Consider the following 19027-nt stretch of genomic DNA (forward strand, 5'->3'; position numbering starts at 1 on the left):
GGATAAGAGCGTCTGCTAAATGACTTAAATGTAAATGTTATAGGTGCATGCTGCCACCTACTGTATTGGCTGTGTATCAGCCTACTTTTCTAAAATCAGCTGCAACATCTGTCATCTGTGATTTACGTCCCATTCCTGCAATACAATTGACAACCATAGCCACGAACGCCAAAACAAACAACCTTCCTGAAGCACATGTTATTCCTATCTCTCTCTATTGGCCTCAGACTACTCACAAGGATCCTCTTAGGATCAGGCTGGTCATGGCTCACATCAACACCATTATCCCAGAAACCCTAGACCTACTCCAATTTGCATACCGCCCTAACAGATCCACAGATGATGCCATCTCTATTGCACTCTACACTGCCCTTTCCCACCTGGACAAAAGGAACACCTATGTGAGAATCCTAATCATTGACTACAGCTCAGCGTTCAACACCATAGTGCCCTCAAAGCTCATCAAACAATAAGCTAAGGACCCTGGGACTAACACCTCCCCCTGCGACTGGTTCCTGGACTTCCTGACGGGCCGCCCCCAGGTGGTAAGGGTAGGTAACAACACATCCGCCATGCTGATCCTCAACACAGGGGCCCCTCAGGGGTGCGTGCTCAGTCCCCTCCTGTACTCCCTGTTCACTCATGATTGCACGGCCAGGCACGACTCCAACACCATCATTAAGTTTGCCAATGACACAACAGTGGTAGGCCTGATCACCAACAATGACGAGACAGCCTATAGGGAGAAGGTCAGACACCTGGCCGTGTGGTGCCAGGACAACAACCTCTCCCTCAACATGATCAATACAAAGGAGATGATTGTGGACTACAGGAAAAGGAGGACTGAGCACGCCCCCATTCTCATCAATGGGGCTGTAGTGGAGCAGGTTGAGAGCTTCAAATTCCTTGGTGTCCACATTACCAACAAACTAACATGGTCCAAGCACACCAAGACAGTTGTGAAGAGGGCATGACAAAACCTATTTCCCCTCAGGAAACTGAAAAGATTTGGCATCCTCAAAAGGTTCTACAGCTGCACCGAGAGCATCCTGACTGGTTGCATCACTGCCTGGTATGGCAACTGCTCGGCCTTTGACCGCAAGGCACTACAGAGGGTAATGCATACGGCCCAGTACATCGCCTGCTACCGCACGGCAAGTGGTACCGGAGCGCCAAGTCTAGGTCCAAGACGCTTCTAAACAGCTTCTACCCCCAAGCCATAAGACTCCTGAACATCTAATCAAATGGCTACCCAGACTATTTGCATTGCCCCCGCCACCCCCCCACCCCCTCTTTTACGCCGCTGCTACTCTCTGTTATTATCAATGCATAGCCACTTTAATAACTCTACCTATACTCTGTTATTATCAATGCATAGCCACTTTAATAACTCTACCTACATGTACATATTACTTCAATTACCTCGACTAACCAGTGCCCACGCACATTGACTCTGTACCAGTACCCCCTGTAAATAGTCTCACTATTGTTATTTTACTGCTGCTCTTTAATTACTTCCTTTTATTTCTTATTCTTATTTGTAATTTTTTTAACTGCATTGTTGGTTAGGGGCTTGTAAGTAAGCATTGTAAGCAGTTCTACACTTTTGTATTCGGCGCATGTGACTAATAACATTTGATTTGATCCCTCACCCTGGACCCATCTTCCTTTACCTCTCTCTTCGCTGCCTCTGCAAACGACACCTTCTGCACTACTCTGATCCTGGCAACCTCAACCTGCCTTTCTCTCATCGGATACCTCTGATCTCCAGCGTCATGGGTACCCCTACAGTTTACACATGTTGGGTGCTCCTTTGCATGGGGGCATGTAAGTTTCCTTTAACAATCAGTCTTCCAGATATGACACAGGAACCTTGGTATAAAACTCTTTAGTAATAAAATGCAATTGCAGACAGAGATTCACATACAGAATACCTCAGTAGTCTATAGTAAAGATCTGTGTGGCGAAACAGGAGACAACGCTCCTTATACTAGTTGGTGTGGACAACCTACTGTCAATCATACCTAAACATTGTTGTTGCATTGGATTAGATACAAAGTATCTAAGATGAGAAAAACATGTCTAGACTGTGGTTTCTCCCTCTACTATCTCGGCCTTGAGCCTGCGTGACTATCAGCAGGTGCAGACAATTCTCAGCCTGAGAACTAAAGCAGTACATCTCCATTTACCCAGTACTTTTCCATCATTGCGCATTGCAAGCATACAAAGGTTATCACATATATACACAGTAATCATGGCATTGGTGTTCCCAGTTGTCTTGAACTCACTGAAGTCTGAGATGTCCCAGTTCCGAGTTTCTAGTTTTTTTTAACGCGGCAGAAGTCATGCTGAATTGACAGCATGGCCAATGTATTCAACCTTGTCTGGCCCATGGTGTTGGATGTTTATCCTTTTTAAGCTTGGAAAAAAGACCCTTAAACCCAGATTTGGACCACACACCCACTACACTGAATAGCAGGCTAGTGATGGCTTTGCAACGCTTGCAGTTAGCCACTGATTCCTTTCAAACCCCGTGTGGCTCAGTTGGTAGAGCATGGCGCTTGCAACGCCAGGGTTGTGGGTTCGATTCCCACGGGGGGCCAGTACACAAAAAAAATATATGAATGTATGTACTTGTAAGTCGCTCTGGATAAGAGCGTCTGCTAAATGACTTAAATGTAAATGTAAATGCAAACCACTCATTGTTGAATTTGCCATTTCCAACTTGTTGTGTAATGTTTATGGCCGATGAGCACCGATACATTTTATCTATAATTTCTCTTCATATGACAAGGATTGAAAAGGATTTGCCAGTAGATTGTTGACTTGATTCATGATAGTGACTGCTTGTCTAGCTTGCTAGCTAAGAATTTGATGTTGACATGATCAGTCCAATCAAAGCTATGGTAGATATAACGTGATTTGACTTCATTCTATCTGTATAACGTGATTTGACTTCATTCTATCTGTGGCCAATGACCTCGAGACTTCTTGGATGGGCACTTCTAATGTAACTCTATGGCAGCACCCAAGAGGCTTGAATTTACGATCTCTCCCCCTAGATTCTGCGGGGATGTAGTGTCCCCATGAGTGACAGAACACTGAGCCAATCACGGCGCAACTAGAGAACATTATCAACCCCTACGCTTTGTATTTTCTGCTGGCTGCCCCACCACCACAGAAAGCACTGAGCTAGGCTGAAACACCTGCATTTTGGAGCTGCCTTACTCAAGAAAGCAAAAAAGAGACCATATTTGTATGTGTCTTTATTCATTCAAAGATGTATTTTTTTTTTACATTGTTTGCAAGCTGATATGTGACATGTATTAAGGGCAAAATAACAAGCAAAACAATTTATTATTATTATTTATTTTGCTAAACAGGTGGGTCTCAAAACAGGTGCCCTGAATGGTGGGTCCCCACTGAGCCTTGTACGTTCCAGTCCCAGCCCTGTGATTACACTTTCCTCCCTTCTCTCTTGGCCTGATGACCTTCCTGCCCCCACCTTTTCCCGAATCTTATACAGGTGCCTTCTCCTTTCCACAACTGTTGCCATTTGTTTTTAACCACTGTTATCATCAACCCATTGGCTTCTGATTTACTGATTGACAATTCCATGTCAACGTTAGGATGTTTAAGAGCCGGCTTGGTGATAACATCCACCTCCTCATTCCCCTCTACTCCCATTTGAGCTGGTACCCAGAGGAACATCACAAATACCGATAGGTTCATTGTGCATAATAGTAAGCAGCATCATCTGGATGTGTGCAACAACAGTTCAACATTCACCTTCTGCTACCATTTCTGTCAAGCCGTCTACGCATAGAGTTTAACGCACATGTTCGATAAATCCAACGTATGCACCACACCGAACTCACTACAACCCCATGCTGCAAGGCAAACGCAGTGTTCCAATGGAACTAAATGTACTTCTGGTGTGATCGTATATATATTTTTTTTTACAGAAATGTTTGGAATGCCTTGGCGATGGACTGGTTGGTGACCACTATTTCACAGACTTCAGTCAATTAACAGAACCTGTGAAATGGTCTAATTAGTTTGGGGTCATTGGTTAATTAAATTCACCTGGTGCTCCATTAGCCTAGGCTATGAAAACACCATGTGGGTTGCCCAGAAAAACCTGCAATTTAATACTACGGTCATTACGACGTTTTTAGAAAGGGCTTTGGTTGAAAATATACAAATAGGTTTGGCTGGAAGTCTGTCGCACATTGTTTTACCAGCTTAAGTTGAACGTTACGCACACAAACTATCGAAGCTTTCTGACCATGTATGCATCAAAGACAGGTGTGTCTCTGCGTAACATTGCTCTGACTCCTGAAAGGATTCCTACCTTTATAATTCCGTCAAAGCTGCGATCTCCCCGTGCACAGCTAGATTCAGAAACAGATCAGTCAAGACTGCTGTCCCCGAGCAGCCCCAGCCAACACATGTCTGCATCTACTCCGTCCTCTCGGGTCCCTCGACTACCATCGACACCAACTATGAGGGTCAAGCTTCACCGAAACCTCTCACCGGGAGAGGACCTATCTGACCCATCCACCCGAGCTGCAATGTCCCTGCCACACGTCGACAAAGTCACCACCTCATACGGCTTCCGTGCACTCGCCCAGAGTCCATGTACGCGGCGAAGGGAATCGCTATTCCATAAGGGTGCGAAGACCAGAGGACCTTCCTTTGAAACCAACATGGACTGTCGCTCTCGCACAACTCGTCCAAGTTCTTCTGTAGACATTGGAGACCTGTGCAGGATCACAAGCACCAACTCCAACCTGGTTGACGTGCCCCCGAGCACGGCAGCCCCTTCTCCTTCTGTTCAGATTCTGAAGACTGGTAGAGCGGCTGGGCTACAGGTAATGTTCACCAAACCTCTCGCTGCTTTGAAAGCCTTAACACCAGTGCGTAGACGGCAGGACCAGGTCAAAACCCATGCATGGTCGTTGGAGAGCTAGGTGCCTATTTTGCTACGACAGTGCCAGTCCAATTTGTTTCAATCCAAATGTATGTCATTTTTGTGAGCTTTGTCAAAATAAATATATTTTAATTTGTGTCATCTTTCCATTTAAGACTATTTTTTTTAAATGTCTACTTTCATCTTTGGCGGACAGGCCTATTGTCAATATTTGGATTGTCGACATAAAGCATGCCCTTGCTCATTTCCAGTAATGAGGCAAGCAAGGGTGGCAAGCCCAGGGGCCATAGGAAAAAGCTGAAGTAAATGTTTTTCACAAGTCTTATTTAAATGATCCCTGTAAAGAAAAAAATGTTTCTTCTAAAGTAGAACTCTATTTCGGGGCAGTGGGTTGAGTATTTCATGTTCTGTTGATTTATTCATCTACATAACAGGAAAGTCTTAAGTTTTTATATTACTGATTGTTGTTTTTTCATGGCTGCGCAGTGCCAAATGGTATGTCTGCTTTGAGTCCTTTCAGAAAGGACAGATACACGTTCTAATGATTTATATTTGAGAATGTTTTAATGTTAAAAGGCCTTAAACCTAATTAAAACCCTATGTCTTTAAGTTGCTTGCTCTTTCTAACCCCACCCCTCTGGCAGAACCAGGAAGTCGCTCCGTTTCCCCCCTGCTTTCCGTTGTGAAAGAGAAACTGATTTGAGTGAGTGAACCAGTCCAAATGGCTCAACAGGGAGTTCTGCTTGACCAGGATCAGTTCTGTTGTTCGGTCTGTCTGGATCTACTAAAGGAGCCGGTAACTACTGGCTGTGGACACAGTTACTGTAGGAGTTGTATTGAGGGCTGCTGGGATCAGGATGACCAGAGGGGCGTCTATAGCTGCCCCCAGTGCAGACAGACTTTCACTCCAAGACCTGCTCTGAGGAAAAATGGCATGTTGGCTGAGGTGGTAGAGAAACTGAAGACAGGACTCCAGGCTGCTCCCCCTGTTTTGTGCTATGCTGGACCTAGAGATATGGCATGTGATTTCTGCACTGGGACCAGAAAGCAGAAAGCCCTCATGTCCTGTCTGGTGTGTTTGGTGTCTTACTGTGAGACTCACCTCCAACCTCACTATGATATTCCTGGCCTAAAGAAGCACACGTTGGTCAAAGCCACTGCGCAACTACAGGAAAAGATCTGCTCTCATCATGACAAACTGCTGGAGGTTTACTGTCGTACCGACCAGAAGTGTATCTGTGTGCTGTGTATGGATGAACATAAAGGCCATGATACACTGTCAGTAGTAGCAGAGAGGACTGAGAAACAGGTAAATCTAGATCAACTTGTTGGTAAATCTCTGATTAACATCTAATCAGTCCTGGCTGGCTTAATACTATTTACCAACCTCAAACATTGAGTGCATGGAGAATCTAGGTTAAAATCTACAAGTGTATCACCATTTTACAAAGTCAAAAGCCATTGCTATTCTTTTATTTTTATCTAACTAGGCAAGTCAGTTAAGAACAAATTCTTATTAACAATGACGGCCTACCAAAAGGTAAAAGACCTCCTGTGGGTACTGGGGCTGGGATTAAAAATAAATATAGGACAAAACACACGACACGACAAGAGAGACAACACAACACTACATAAAGAGAGACCTGAGAAAACATGGCAGCAACACATGACAACACAGAATGGCAGCAGCACAACATGGTAGCAGCACAACATGGTACAAACATTATTGGGCACAGACAACAGCACAAAGGGCAAGAAGGTAGAGACAACACATCCCGCGAAGCAACCACAACTGTCAGTAAGATTGTCCATGATTAAGTCTTTGAATGGAGATAAAACTGTCCAGTTTGAGTGTTTTGTTGCAGCTCATTCCCGTCACTAGCTGCAGCGAATTAAAAAGATGAGCGACCCGAGGGTGTGTGCGCTTTGGGGACCTTTAACAGACTGTGACTGGCAGAATGAGTGTTGTATGTGAAGGATGGTAGATATCTCAGATAGGGGAGAGTGAGGCCTAAGAGGGTTTTCTAAATAAGCATCAACCAGTGGGTCTTGCGACGGGTATACAGAGATCACCAGTTTACAGAGGAGAATAGAGTGCAGTGATGTGCACTCTATACTAATCTAAATAACCTTTTATGAGTCCATATTTAGTTTAAAGGGATAGTTCACTGTAGCTCCACTTTTTCTCCACAGACACAGCTTGGGATGAGTCAGCAGAAAGTCCAGCAGAGAGTCCAGCAGAGAGAGAAGGAGTTGAAGGAGCTCCAACAGGCTGTGGAGTCTCTCAAGGCAAGTATATTATTATTGACCAAAAGAGATGCACCGTGTCACTTCCTTCTTCCAGTCAGCCAGTGAGAGATGACGTTTCAGTCCCCCTGAGCACCACTGTGGGGAACAGGCTGTCTTGGCTCCCAGTTAGCTAGGGAATACAGCATGTTGCTTAACACAGAGCCTTCTCTTCTCTGTCTGTGTGTCCTAACAGCGCTCTGCACAGGAAGCTGCAGAGGACAATGAGAGGATCTTTACAGAGCTGATCTGCTCCCTGGAGAAACTGCACACCGAGGCGAAGGAGCTGATAAAAGCCCAGGCGACTGCTCAAGTGAGTCGTGCTGAAGGACTCCTGGAGCAACTGGAGCAGGAGATAGCTGAGCTGAAGAGGAAAGACAGTGAGCTAGAGCAGCTCTCACACACAGAGGATCACATCCATTTCCTCCAAGTAACTACATTGCAATTTGCCTTGTTACAAGGAATAACAAATTCTGTCAATGACCTTTCGACTATGTATCTCTCTCTCTCTCGCTCTGACTCGTTTTTAATTGTGTACTTTGGAGCATAGGCCTAATGTCCATTTCTGAATGGAAATGTCTGCTCGCAAGTAACATTTGGATTGTCCACATACAGCATGCCCTTGGTCGGTCGCACACTTCCCGTAACAAGTCAAGGGTGGCAAGCCCAGGGGCCATAGGCTATCAAACATCTAACGCCTAAGAATCCTCTGAAAAAGCTGAAGTAAAAACATTCTTCACTAAAGTCTTATTTGAATGATCCTTGTGATTCTTCTCTTCTTAACTATTACTGTATTTCAGGGCTGTGGGTTGAATATTCTGATGTATCAATGCATTAACCTATAGGCTATTGTTAGTAATTTATTCATCTACAAGACAACAGGAAAGTCTGTGGTTTTTAGAATACTGATTGCTTTTGCTTCGTCTGTCTGCAGTGTTTTAAAAGATATTCATTTCAGAAAGGACAGATAATACAGTGCATTCTATACTTGAGAATGTTTCTACATTCATTTATTTCATGTTCTCTCTGTGTCTGTCTCTCTGTCTTCTCTCAGTCTTACTCCAATCCTAGTGTATCTTCTTCAGACTTACCCACTATCGTTGTAAGTCCTCATCAGTACTTTGGAGACGTGAGCGAGGCTGTGTCTGAGCTGAGAGAGACACTACAAGGCTTCCTTAAAGGACAATGGACCAAGATCTCCAGCGCAGGTGGGTTAAACAATACAAAAATAATACACATTGTAAAAACATCAACTTTAGACCAAAGGTCCCAGACCTAACGTTATACATGTGTAATATTTTGTAGGTAGGATGGTAACATTCCCCCTCTCTCTGTGAACATGTTTGTGTCTAGTGAATACAGTCGATGTTCTATTACCTCCAGAGCCCAAGACCAGAGAACAGTTCTTACAATGTGAGTCTCTTCATCCTGACGTAACTTACAATATTTTTACTGACACTTCTCACACACCCTCATATTGAATTATACAGCAATGGTAGATGTAGTCAAAAACTAGGTAGCTATCTGACTCCTGCACCAATTGGATCTCTGCTCTGCACTAATCAAAGACAAGGTACAGGCCAGGGTACAGTATAATAGTATAGTATTATACTCCCCCTCATTGGTCTCTGCTCTTCTTCCAGATTCCTGTCAGCTGACTCTGGACCCTAACACAGCACATTGCAACCTCTCTCTGTCTGATGGGAACAAAAAGATAACAGCTAAACCAGGCCATTTATATCTTGACCATCCAGACAGATTCACTTATTGCTGCCAGGTGCTGTGCAGTGAGGGTCTGTCTGGACAATGTTACTGGGAGGTGGAGAGGAGTGGGAACGATGTTTCTATAGCAGCCTCATATAAAGATATTAAGAGAACAGGTGGTAATGACTCAGTATTAGGACTCAATGACAAGTCCTGGAGTTTACAGTGTTATCATGGTGGTTATCGTTTCAGACACAATAATGTTGAGACTCAAGTATCAGGCCCTCAGTCCTCCAAAGTAGGAGTGTACCTGGATCACAAGGCAGGTTCTCTGTCCTTCTACAGTATTTCTGGTACAAGGAGCCTCCTCCACAGAGTCCAGACCACATTCACTCAGCCCCTCTATCCTGGGTTTTGCTTTGGTTATGTTGGAGATACTGCAGAGCTGTGTAAGTTGTAGTGGTTGCCTTACTGGATATGCTTTATCATGTACTTTAACCCTGTGCAGTTAATGCATTCTATGATTTGCGATGATATCTTTAGTTTAGTCAATGTTTCAGTCTTGTGCATTCACATTCATCTCCATGTATTCTCACTTTGATATAAATGAATAACAACTACTGTACTGCTATATTTTTTATGAAACACAGTAGGCCTTTTTTACGGATTTCAATCAATTGAAACTGTCTGGTGTTTTTGCCCACTGATCCTTAGATTTGAATGTGTTAAATGATATCTTTACTTTTTTTTTTTGTTGACTTAATGTATCTCTATTTTCCTATTTAACCTGAAAGTAGTCTATTGGGCCAGGAGAAACTATAATCTAGCCATGAAGCCCCTTCTAACCAGGAAGTTGGAATGAATGGGTCTTTCGGATCAAGTTCACAAGTGCATCAACTAAATAATGCAGGCTATGTTATTCTCATGCAGTGAAACAACATTACCCGCTCCCAGTTCAGTGATTTTATGTAGAGTGGAATAAGGCAAGAATGAAAACAATAGGAGTGAATGGGGCATGCAGACCAAGTTTACCTCTGAAATGATTTGTCCAGAAATGTTAAACTTGGTCTGCATGCCCCATTCAATCATATTGTTGTTGTTTTTTAGTATCTCGATCCAATCAAAATGAAATCCCTGAACCGGGAGGGGAATGTTGTTTCACTGCAAGAGAACATAGGCTGCATTATGAACCATCTCTGAGCGAAGGGAACTCTTGTTAGTGTAATTGTGAACTCTGGTCATTGCTGTTGTAATACTACTTCAGTGTGAAAACTCAACCTGAATCATACTTAACATGCAGCATTCAATTTCTTATTTAAAGATAATAGTCAAACACATTACATAAGACTATATCTCCACACAGTTATATTTTTGCCCTTTTTTATTAATATCATAATCATTTCACATAGTTATGACCTTTGAGAGAGAGAGACTCCGTGAACTCTTGCACGCTTTTTAGACGAACGGGGGAGGAATCTAAACCTAACTTTCCACATGTGCCTGGACACGGGTGCATCTCGTTGCTGGTGATTCAAGTGACACGCCCCTGAAACATGCTCCTCCTGAATCGTGTGCTTGTCAATAAATTGGTGCGCTTGGTGGCGTTTGGACGGTTTGCCGGTAGACAGAGATCCCGCTTTGGTGCCAACAGAATGACCCAAGAATGCACAATCCGATGTAAATCAAGCGCACCTATTGTAAAAGGGTGTCTTTTTATTGTATATGTTTACCACAGGAGGTTGGTGGCACCTTAATTGGGGTTAATGGGCTTGTGGTAATGGCTGGATCTGAATAGGTGGAATGGTATCAAATACAAACACATGGTCTCCATGTGTTTGATGCCATTCCATTCGCTCCGTTCCAGCCATTATTATGAGCCGTCCTCCCCTCAGCAGCCTCCACTGATGTCTACAAATGCAGTACTCCTTTTTCAATATTTCATTACTCTATATTCCTACTCAGGTCAAAGGCAGTGTGAATTGCATAGCACTGTAAAATATAAGTATAAAATATGTTCCTGGCACAGCTCCTAATATAGCCCAATAACAAGTATGAGCTGGAGCACCCCCAGAGAACATTTAGTGTTGAGGTGCTGACTAACAGAGAATAAACTGGAAGCTAGAAAAACAAAGAGAGTCGCACACTCCACATGTATAACCTCCTAGTAAAAAAAACACCAATGTTTAGCGAAGCTGAAACGTTGGTGTTTTTTTACACAATAAACAACTGGGAGGTTATACTTATGGAGTGTCCAACTCTCTTTGTTTTTACAACTCTTCACATAAACATGGATGAATGTGATTTTCTAAGTTATGTTACGTAACAACAATGTTTGTTCGTTTGAATGGTGTTATGTTGCATGGAGGAGACCATTGCACAGGTTTTTATCATATATTCTATTAATAGTCACAGTAGTCCAAACTGCTACATGAACAGTGTTAATTTTACACATTCAGCTTGAGGAAGAAAACAAAATAAGAACATAATATATAATGTTGCCACTCAGAAATGTGCCGTATAATGTATTGTATTTGATGAGGTATTTGGGAACATTGTGGCTAAGTCAAGGGCCTGTACAGAGATATAGATAGACAGAGATTAGCATAAGCCTCCAAGCAAAGACACCATGAAACAACACTCTAACTTGTTTTATGGGAGTTTGAGCCTCTGTGACATTAGTTTAAGTTCAAATTTAAATTCAAGTTCAATTTGAACTGTTCCACACGTTGATGTGATACATACAGATGTAGGATCTTAATTTGATCAATCTTTTGTTGCTGAGAATTTTCCTGCAAAGCAGGAAATGCAAACTTTGACATTTCAAATTTCAACCTTTACCAAAATGTCCATTAATTATAATCCAAATAATAATGAACATTTCCTGTTCCTGCATTATTATTTTACTGCTGTAGCAAACTGGCTCAAATTAAGATCCTACATCTGTAAGGGCCCTGTACATGTTGGCAGGTGTGACAGATAGGCAATGCATTGTCTGGGTGGTAGTTAAAAGGTTAAGGCTTGGCTGTAGGCTAGGGTTGCAGTGCTAAGAGTTAGCTGTATAGTTGCTGGGGCTAAACGGTGTGCTCGTTGGGGCTAAACAGTGTGGGAGTGTGGCTAAACAGTGTGCTCATTGAGGTAAATGGGGCTAAACAGCATGGTACTTGGGGTAGTTGGGGCTAAACAGTGTGGTAGTTGGGGCTAAACAGTGTGGTAGTAGGGGTAGTTAGGACTAAACAGTGGGGTAGTAGGAGTAGTTGGGACTAAGCAGTGTGGTAGTTGGAGTAGTTGGGACTAAACAGTGTGGTAGTTGGAGTAGTTGGGACTAAACAGTGTGGTAGTAGGGGTAGTTGGGACTAAACAGTGTGGTAGTTGGGGCTAAACCGTGTGGTAGTTGGGACTAAACAGTGTGGTAGTTGGGGCTAAACAGTGTGGTAGTAGGGGTAGTTGGGACTGAAACAGTGTGGTAGTTGGGGCTAAACAGTGTGGTAGTTGGGACTAAACAGTGTGGTAGTTGGGGCTAAACCGTGTGGTAGTAGGGGTAGTTGGGACTGAAACAGTGTGGTAGTTGGGGCTAAACAGTGTGGTAGTTGGGACTAAACAGTGTGGTAGTTGGGGTAGTTGGGACTAAACAGTGTGGTAGTTGGGGCTAAACCGTGTGGTAGTAGGGGTAGTTGGGACTGAAACAGTGTGGTAGTTGGGGCTAAACAGTGTGGTATTTGGGGCTAAACCGTGTGGTAGTAGGGGTAGTTGGGACTGAAACAGTGTGTTAGTTGGGACTAAACAGTGGGGTATTTGGGGTAGTTGGGACTAAACAGTGGGGTATTTGGGGTAGTTGGGACTAAACAGTGAGGTATTTGGGGTAGTTGGGACTAAACAGTGGGGTATTTGGGGTAGTTGGGACTAAACAGTGAGGTATTTGGGGTAGTTGGGACTAAACAGTGAGGTATTTGGGGTAGTTGGGACTAAACAGTGGGGTATTTGGGGTAGTTGGGACTAAACAGTGTGTTAGTTGGGGCTAAACAGTGTGGTAGTTGGGGATATCACTATCACTGCTGATGATGAGAGGTTCCCTCTCTGGTAGGTGGAACGCTGAACTCTTCTCTGCGCTTTGCCATGGCCACGCACCCCAACACACCCAGGTCATAGTCGCAGCTACTGCAGCCACAGTCATGGTAACCAGCGCCCCCAGGACCAACGCCCCTAGCAACCAGGGCCACGCCTCCATCATCAGTTCCAGGTAAGGACTGAGTACCTCCGATATCCTCTGATCTGGAGGTGAGGAGCAAGGGATGAGAGGAGAGGAAGAATGGAGGAGGGGAGGGGAAGGGAAGAGAGGGGAGGAGAGGAGGGGAGAGGGAGGAGACCTTTAAAATCATTCAGCCATTCACGAAAACATGCATATTAAAACATGCATATTACTAAATTAGTCAGTCAAACAACACACACCCACACTGACACACACACAGTACTTACCTGAGTTGAGCATGTAGGAGTATTGGTACCCCAGTTCTTTGCTGGAGGTAAAGTATTCTATGTTTCTGTGTAGAGGTATGAAGGGCACCATGTGGTACTGCCTGTTGTGGCCAATGGGAGCATTGAACTCTGGGTAGTGGGTCTGCTCTGGAGCATGTCTCCTCAACCACTGCTCATAGATACTGAAAACAGAGAGAGAGACAGAGAGAGACAGAGAGAGACAGAGAGAGAGAGAGAGAGAAGGTGTGTTTTGGGGAGAGTAAGCGAGAGAGAAAGAGGGAGTGAGGGGCAGGGAGGGTGTGTGTTGGGAGAGAGAGAGAGAGAGAGAGAGAGAGAGAGAGAGAGAGAGAGTGGGAAGGAGAGAGTGAGCCAGAGAGAAATAGAAAGAGAGCGATAGAGAGAAAGTGTGTATGTGTGTGTGTGTGCTAACCTGTCTACGTAGGCGTGGTGCAGTAGGAAAATAGGGTCGTTAGCTGACCCCTGGACTGAAGACATGGAGCCGTTCATGAAGATATGAAGAGAGGCGTGCATCCCCATCACCACACTGTTACCCAGGCCTGTCTGAGGGTTCCCAAAACCTAGAGGTCAGGGGTTAGATGTCATCCCCATCACCACACTGTTACCCAGGCCTGTCTGAGGGTTCCCAAAACCTAGAGGTCAGGGGTTAGATGTCATCCCCATCACCACACTGTTACCCAGGCCTGTCTGAGGGTTCCCAAAACCTAGAGGTCAGGGGTTAGATGTCATCCCCATCACCACACTGTTACCCAGGCCTGTCTGAGGGTTCCCAAAACCTAGAGGTCAGGGGTTGGATGTCATCCCCATCACCACACTGTTACCCAGGCCTGTCTGAGGGTTCCCAAAACCTAGAGGTCAGGGGTTAGATGTCATCCCCATCACCACACTGTTACCCAGGCCTGTCTGAGGGTTCCCAAAACCTAGAGGTCAGGGGTTGGATGTCATCCCCATCACCCTACTGTTACCCAGGCCTGTCTGAGGGTTCCCAAAACCTAGAGGTCAGTGGTTAGAAGTCATCCCCATCACCCTACTGTTACCCAGGTATTTCTGAGAGTTCCCAAAATCTAGAGGTCAGTGGTTAGAAGTCATCATCATCACCCTACTGTTACCCAGGCCTGTCTGAGGGTTCCCAAAATCTAGAGGTCAGGGGTTAGAGGTTAGATGTCATCCCCATCACCACACTGTTACTCAGGCCTGTCACAGGGCTGCCGAAACCTAGAGGTCAGTGGTTAGAAGTCAGGGGTTAGAGGTCGGAATACAACACCATAGTTAGGGTTAGAACAACGCTCTCTAGAGTGTTCTAGAACTACTGACTTTCTAGAGGTCTAGAACTAATAACACAAGCACACACACATACACCCCTACTTACCTTCTAGTGTGTTTCTGAAGCTGAAGTTAGCGGAGCGGTCCATGGCTCCCGTGTCGTAGTCACGGAGACTGACCGTGAACTCCACCTCTGCTGCCGTCGGCAACCGCGCAACCAAGTTATGGTCGTGGTTGCCAGGGTTACGCAGCAACGGCCCCTCGTCGTTACCGTCACACAGAACCCCCCTCACACTGTAGTCTTCCGCCCGCGAACACATCACCTACACACACACACACAAGTATTGAATCAGGACGACTGCATGCCACATGATTGTGTTAGCCTGCTAAGCTAAAGCCTAGGCCTAAGCATTGAAGTAACTGTTCAGTAAAAATCTCACTTTTAAATTCCGTTAACTCATACCCAAGTTGTTGTTGACTCATTGTATACTCGTATTTGTGGCCAAAGCATAAACTGGTGAAAAAACACATACATGTTTGAGGTGGGTTTTTGTATCAACCAAAAAAATGCTTGCTATTTCCTCATAGAGGATGACGTCATCCTTCTGAGGGTGAGCTGGCCAATCAGCGGTCTACTCGCATTAATATTTGTAATGACTGGTTACGCCCACACCATTCTGTTGTTGGGGTACGTAAGCCCACACCATCCCAATACATTCACACACATGCACACACACACAGTATAAAAGCCATATGAGTCACTTTAATTTGACTCATATGGCTTTGAGTTAGAGAAAGCAGTAGTGATGGAGTTATGTAGAAGGTAATACATCTGATAATGATGATAATGATTATCTATGAGCTTCTTTTACTGAAATAGCAGCATCATCTCTGGTTGAACCTGAATCCGCTTTTAGAAAGTCTCTTCTCTTCCTCACAACTTTCTTTCCCCTCTGAATTATTGGGTTATATAACCAACCACCCATATATACTGGTGCTTCTCTCCTCTCTCCCACATACGTACAGCCTCCCACCACCCAGAGAGAGAGAGAGTGTGTGTGTGTGTGTGTGTGTGTGTGTGAATCACAGAACATGGCCTCTGGCAGAAACATAAGGTTGTCAGACATTCTCCTGATCACCACCCTCCTCCACCCCTCTTCTCTCCTCTCATCTCCTCTCCCCAGTCCTCTCCTGTCTTCTCTCATCTCCTCTCCCGAGTCCTCTCCTCTCTCCTCCTCTCATCTCCTCTCCCCAGTCCTCTCCTCTCTCCTCCTCTCCCCAGCCCTCTCCTGTCCTCTCCTCTCTCCTCCTCTCATCTCCTCTCCCCAGTCCTCTCCTGTCCTCCACCCCGCCTTCCTCCTATCGAGGTTACAGCAGAGCTCAACAATGATAGTATATCATCACAGTATTCATTCAAGTCAATCACATGAAAAGTAATTAAGAAAAGTTCAATTATGAAAATGTCTCTTCACGTTTTGTGAGTTGAGAAGCGTACACTGTGTGGTTGATTACATCTCTATAGTCTCTTCTCCTTGACCAAGTCAAGGGCCTGTACAGAGAGTATAGATAGACAGATTAGCATAGAGCTCCAAGCAAAGACACCTTGAAACAACACCCTAACTTGTTTTCTGGGAGTTTGAGCCTCTGTGTCATTAGTTTAAGTTCAAGTTAAACATTTTGTTCAATTTGAACTGGCACACGTGTTGATGTGATACATACAGATGTAGGCTCTTAATTTGATCACTCTTTTGTTGCTGTTCATGTAGCAGTTTGGACTACTGTGACTATTCGTACAGTATATGATAAAAACCTGTACAGTGGACTCCTCCTCTCCAGACCTCCTGTAACCATTCATTAAAATGCAACACTTTGGAGACTATTGTGAACTTCTAAGAACAATGTCAAGGTGACAGTGAGAGTGAGATGAAGGGAGGAGAAAAGAGGAGCAGAAGTGAAGAGAAATGAAAGAGGAAGATGATGGAAGAGACAGGAAGAGGATGAAAGGTGTCTCACCCTCCAAGAAGAGAACACTGAAGCAGGGCTGATGAGGTTGGGGTCTCGCGGGCTCTGGGCACCCATCAGGTCGTCGGTGCAGATGTCACAGCCCTGCGCGTCCCGCCAGTCCCAGTACGGGATGGAGAACTCAAAGTCCCCGGTCAGTTTTCGGATCTCGCGCTCCCAGTGCAGCAGGTACACACGGTGCCACGGCAGAAAGGCGGGAGCCCAGTGGGCGAAGTCCACATCGGTCCAGACATTCCCCGGTCCACCGAGAAGAGCATTCCTCGAGACATAGTAGTGCATCCACACAAACACGTCATAGGTCGAGACGTCAGAGAACAGCGGAGTGCTCCCGTTATTCATCTCCCGGTAGGTCCCGGTGGCTATGACGTAATCCTGGCTAACGGTGTGCTTGGCCAGGTTGAGGTAAGAGATGAGTTTCCGCCGTTCCGCTGCCGACAGGTGAAACACGTTCCGCCGCACGGACTCTCTCCTCTCCTCGCAGTTAGCCCCAAACACTCCGAATTGGCACTCTCCGCAGTTGAACCCCATGTAGTTGGAGGCACACTGGCAGGTCCGGTTATAAAATACCAGAGGCCACCTCTCTCTGTCGTCCAAGCCGGAGAAGGGGTAATTCAGCCCATTGGGGAGATCCGATACCTCCACGTCCCGGCAGAACCCCCTGCCAGAGCTGGCCCCGCAGGCCGAACCATCCCCTTCCCAGACCGGGCAGCACTCTTTAGAGAGCAGGGCCTCCGTTGTGGCGCAGAGCCTGGGAAACTGCTGCTGGGAGAACCGCACACACTGGAGGAAAAACACACCGTGGATGAGCAAGAGCCGCATCGCAACACATCACACCTGTCCCGTCCCGTCCTGTCACACACACCAGCCCGGTGATGTGCCTAGATAGTCATGGAGAGAGGAGTTGGTAAGTAGAAGTGAGAGAAGGGGAAACACATGTACCTACTAGTCCAGCCATATCAGAGTCCCCGCGGCTCCGACTCGACTTCTCCTCCCTCAACCGCCCTCCCCCTCTCTGGCAGGGCGGTCACATGCCTCATGACCGGTGGTGAGTTTGGTTCATGGGCGGCTGGTTCCCTGAACACACACACACCGATGGTCTTTCTCACACTAACCAACAGATCTAATTTATTTAATTACACTTCAGGTTTCAAGGGGTGAATAAATGTAGAGAATAAGCATACACATTGTTTGTTTTTTTTATCACAAAAGCACTTGCCTACAGGTTTCAGTGAAGGCAATTGAAATGTGACTATAAAAAGAATGGCATTTTGGTTTCTTAAAGTTTCTTTAAATCATAAAAGATGACTTTTTCTGATACTGTGCTTCACTGCAAGTTTCACAACCACAGAGTTATGTTGTCGTTATGAAAATGTTTTCACGCTTCTCCTTTTATAATCCGTTCTGGTATTTCCCTGCATAAAGGTTGAGCAGCCAGGCGAAGACAGGATCTTGCATAGCATAGATTAGACAGCATTACAGCCAGGCGTCTAGCCTAGGTCATACACTGTGATTTATAGAAAAGATTAGCCTACATGTTCATTTTCTTAGTGGTTTTTGATTGCTTAGGTTTCGGTTCTACATGTTTGAGTTTACAAAGAAATCGGCTCGTCTATAACCCAGATTTTCCAAATTTCCCCTCAGACAAAAGAGTCTCAGTTCAGAAGGCATGTTGTTATCATAGAGAGAAAAAGAAGGACAATCATCTGGACAAGCATAATCATTTATGATTCATGATGGTGAATAAATCAGAAATTAATGTTTCCGCACAACATTATCACACTTGAGTTACTTATTTGTTTTTTTCAGACACCTTGTGTGAAAAAAAAATCTCTCTTAATTAATACAATATCGTTGAAGAATGATTCATATATTTTTTGTCCTAATAATAAATGCCGCTCTCTTACAAAAAGGCTTTAATTTTAATGTGCTGCCTAGGGAAACAAAATACACCGAAAACTCCAATCAAAACTTAATTTCTTCTAATTCCACCCTCTGTGACCCACAGGCAATCATTTCATTTTAGTCATTTTTCTAAACCCCTCGCCTGTAAATTCCTAGTTAAAGCCAAGTACAGGTTTTTACCACTGATGTACATAGCCTATATGTGTCGATAGCAGGATTATATTGACCCACCCGCCACAGCACGAGGCGCCGCCACATATACAGAGCATTCGGAAAGTATTCAGACCCCTTGACTTTTTCCACATGTTGTTAAATTCAATTGATTGGACATGATTTGGAAAGGCACACACGTGTCTATATAAGGTCCCACAGTTGACAGTGCATGTCGGAGCAAAAACCAAGGCATGAGGACAAGGCGTCCATAGA

The 19027-nt window shown here is 44.9% G+C and overlaps 2 protein-coding genes across 4 annotated transcripts; one reads left to right on the forward strand and one right to left on the reverse strand.

Annotated features, from left to right (window-relative positions):
• The first annotated feature begins 4068 nt into the window (after nt 1–4068).
• LOC129819817 (tripartite motif-containing protein 16-like) lies at nt 4069–9544 on the forward strand. Of its 3 annotated transcripts, none has more exons than XM_055876424.1 (6): nt 4069–4874; nt 7127–7222; nt 7416–7649; nt 8274–8427; nt 8573–8632; nt 8863–9544. In XM_055876424.1, the coding sequence occupies exons 1-6, from the start codon at nt 4290–4292 to the stop codon at nt 9381–9383; spliced, it is 1650 nt and encodes a 549-aa protein (XP_055732399.1). In that variant the 5' UTR covers nt 4069–4289; the 3' UTR covers nt 9384–9544. The 3 variants fall into 3 exon arrangements, with proteins under 3 accessions (XP_055732399.1, XP_055732401.1, XP_055732398.1); XM_055876426.1 differs by lacking the exon at nt 4069–4874 and adding an exon at nt 5502–6242 and having other exon boundaries at nt 8603–8632; XM_055876423.1 differs by lacking the exon at nt 4069–4874 and adding an exon at nt 5505–6242.
• A 1756-nt stretch (nt 9545–11300) lies between these two features.
• Nucleotides 11301–17695, reverse strand: LOC129819818 (tyrosinase-like). Its single transcript, XM_055876427.1, has 5 exons — nt 16691–17695; nt 14784–15000; nt 13827–13974; nt 13397–13578; nt 11301–13192 (listed from the first exon to the last, which is right to left on the reverse strand). Exons 1-5 carry the CDS (start codon nt 17516–17518, stop codon nt 12939–12941), a joined length of 1629 nt encoding a protein of 542 aa, XP_055732402.1. The 5' UTR covers nt 17519–17695; the 3' UTR covers nt 11301–12938.
• Between the last annotated feature and the right edge of the window lie 1332 nt (nt 17696–19027).

This window comes from Salvelinus fontinalis, chromosome 22 (genome assembly GCF_029448725.1).
Source record: "Salvelinus fontinalis isolate EN_2023a chromosome 22, ASM2944872v1, whole genome shotgun sequence".
Taxonomy (NCBI): domain Eukaryota; kingdom Metazoa; phylum Chordata; class Actinopteri; order Salmoniformes; family Salmonidae; genus Salvelinus; species Salvelinus fontinalis.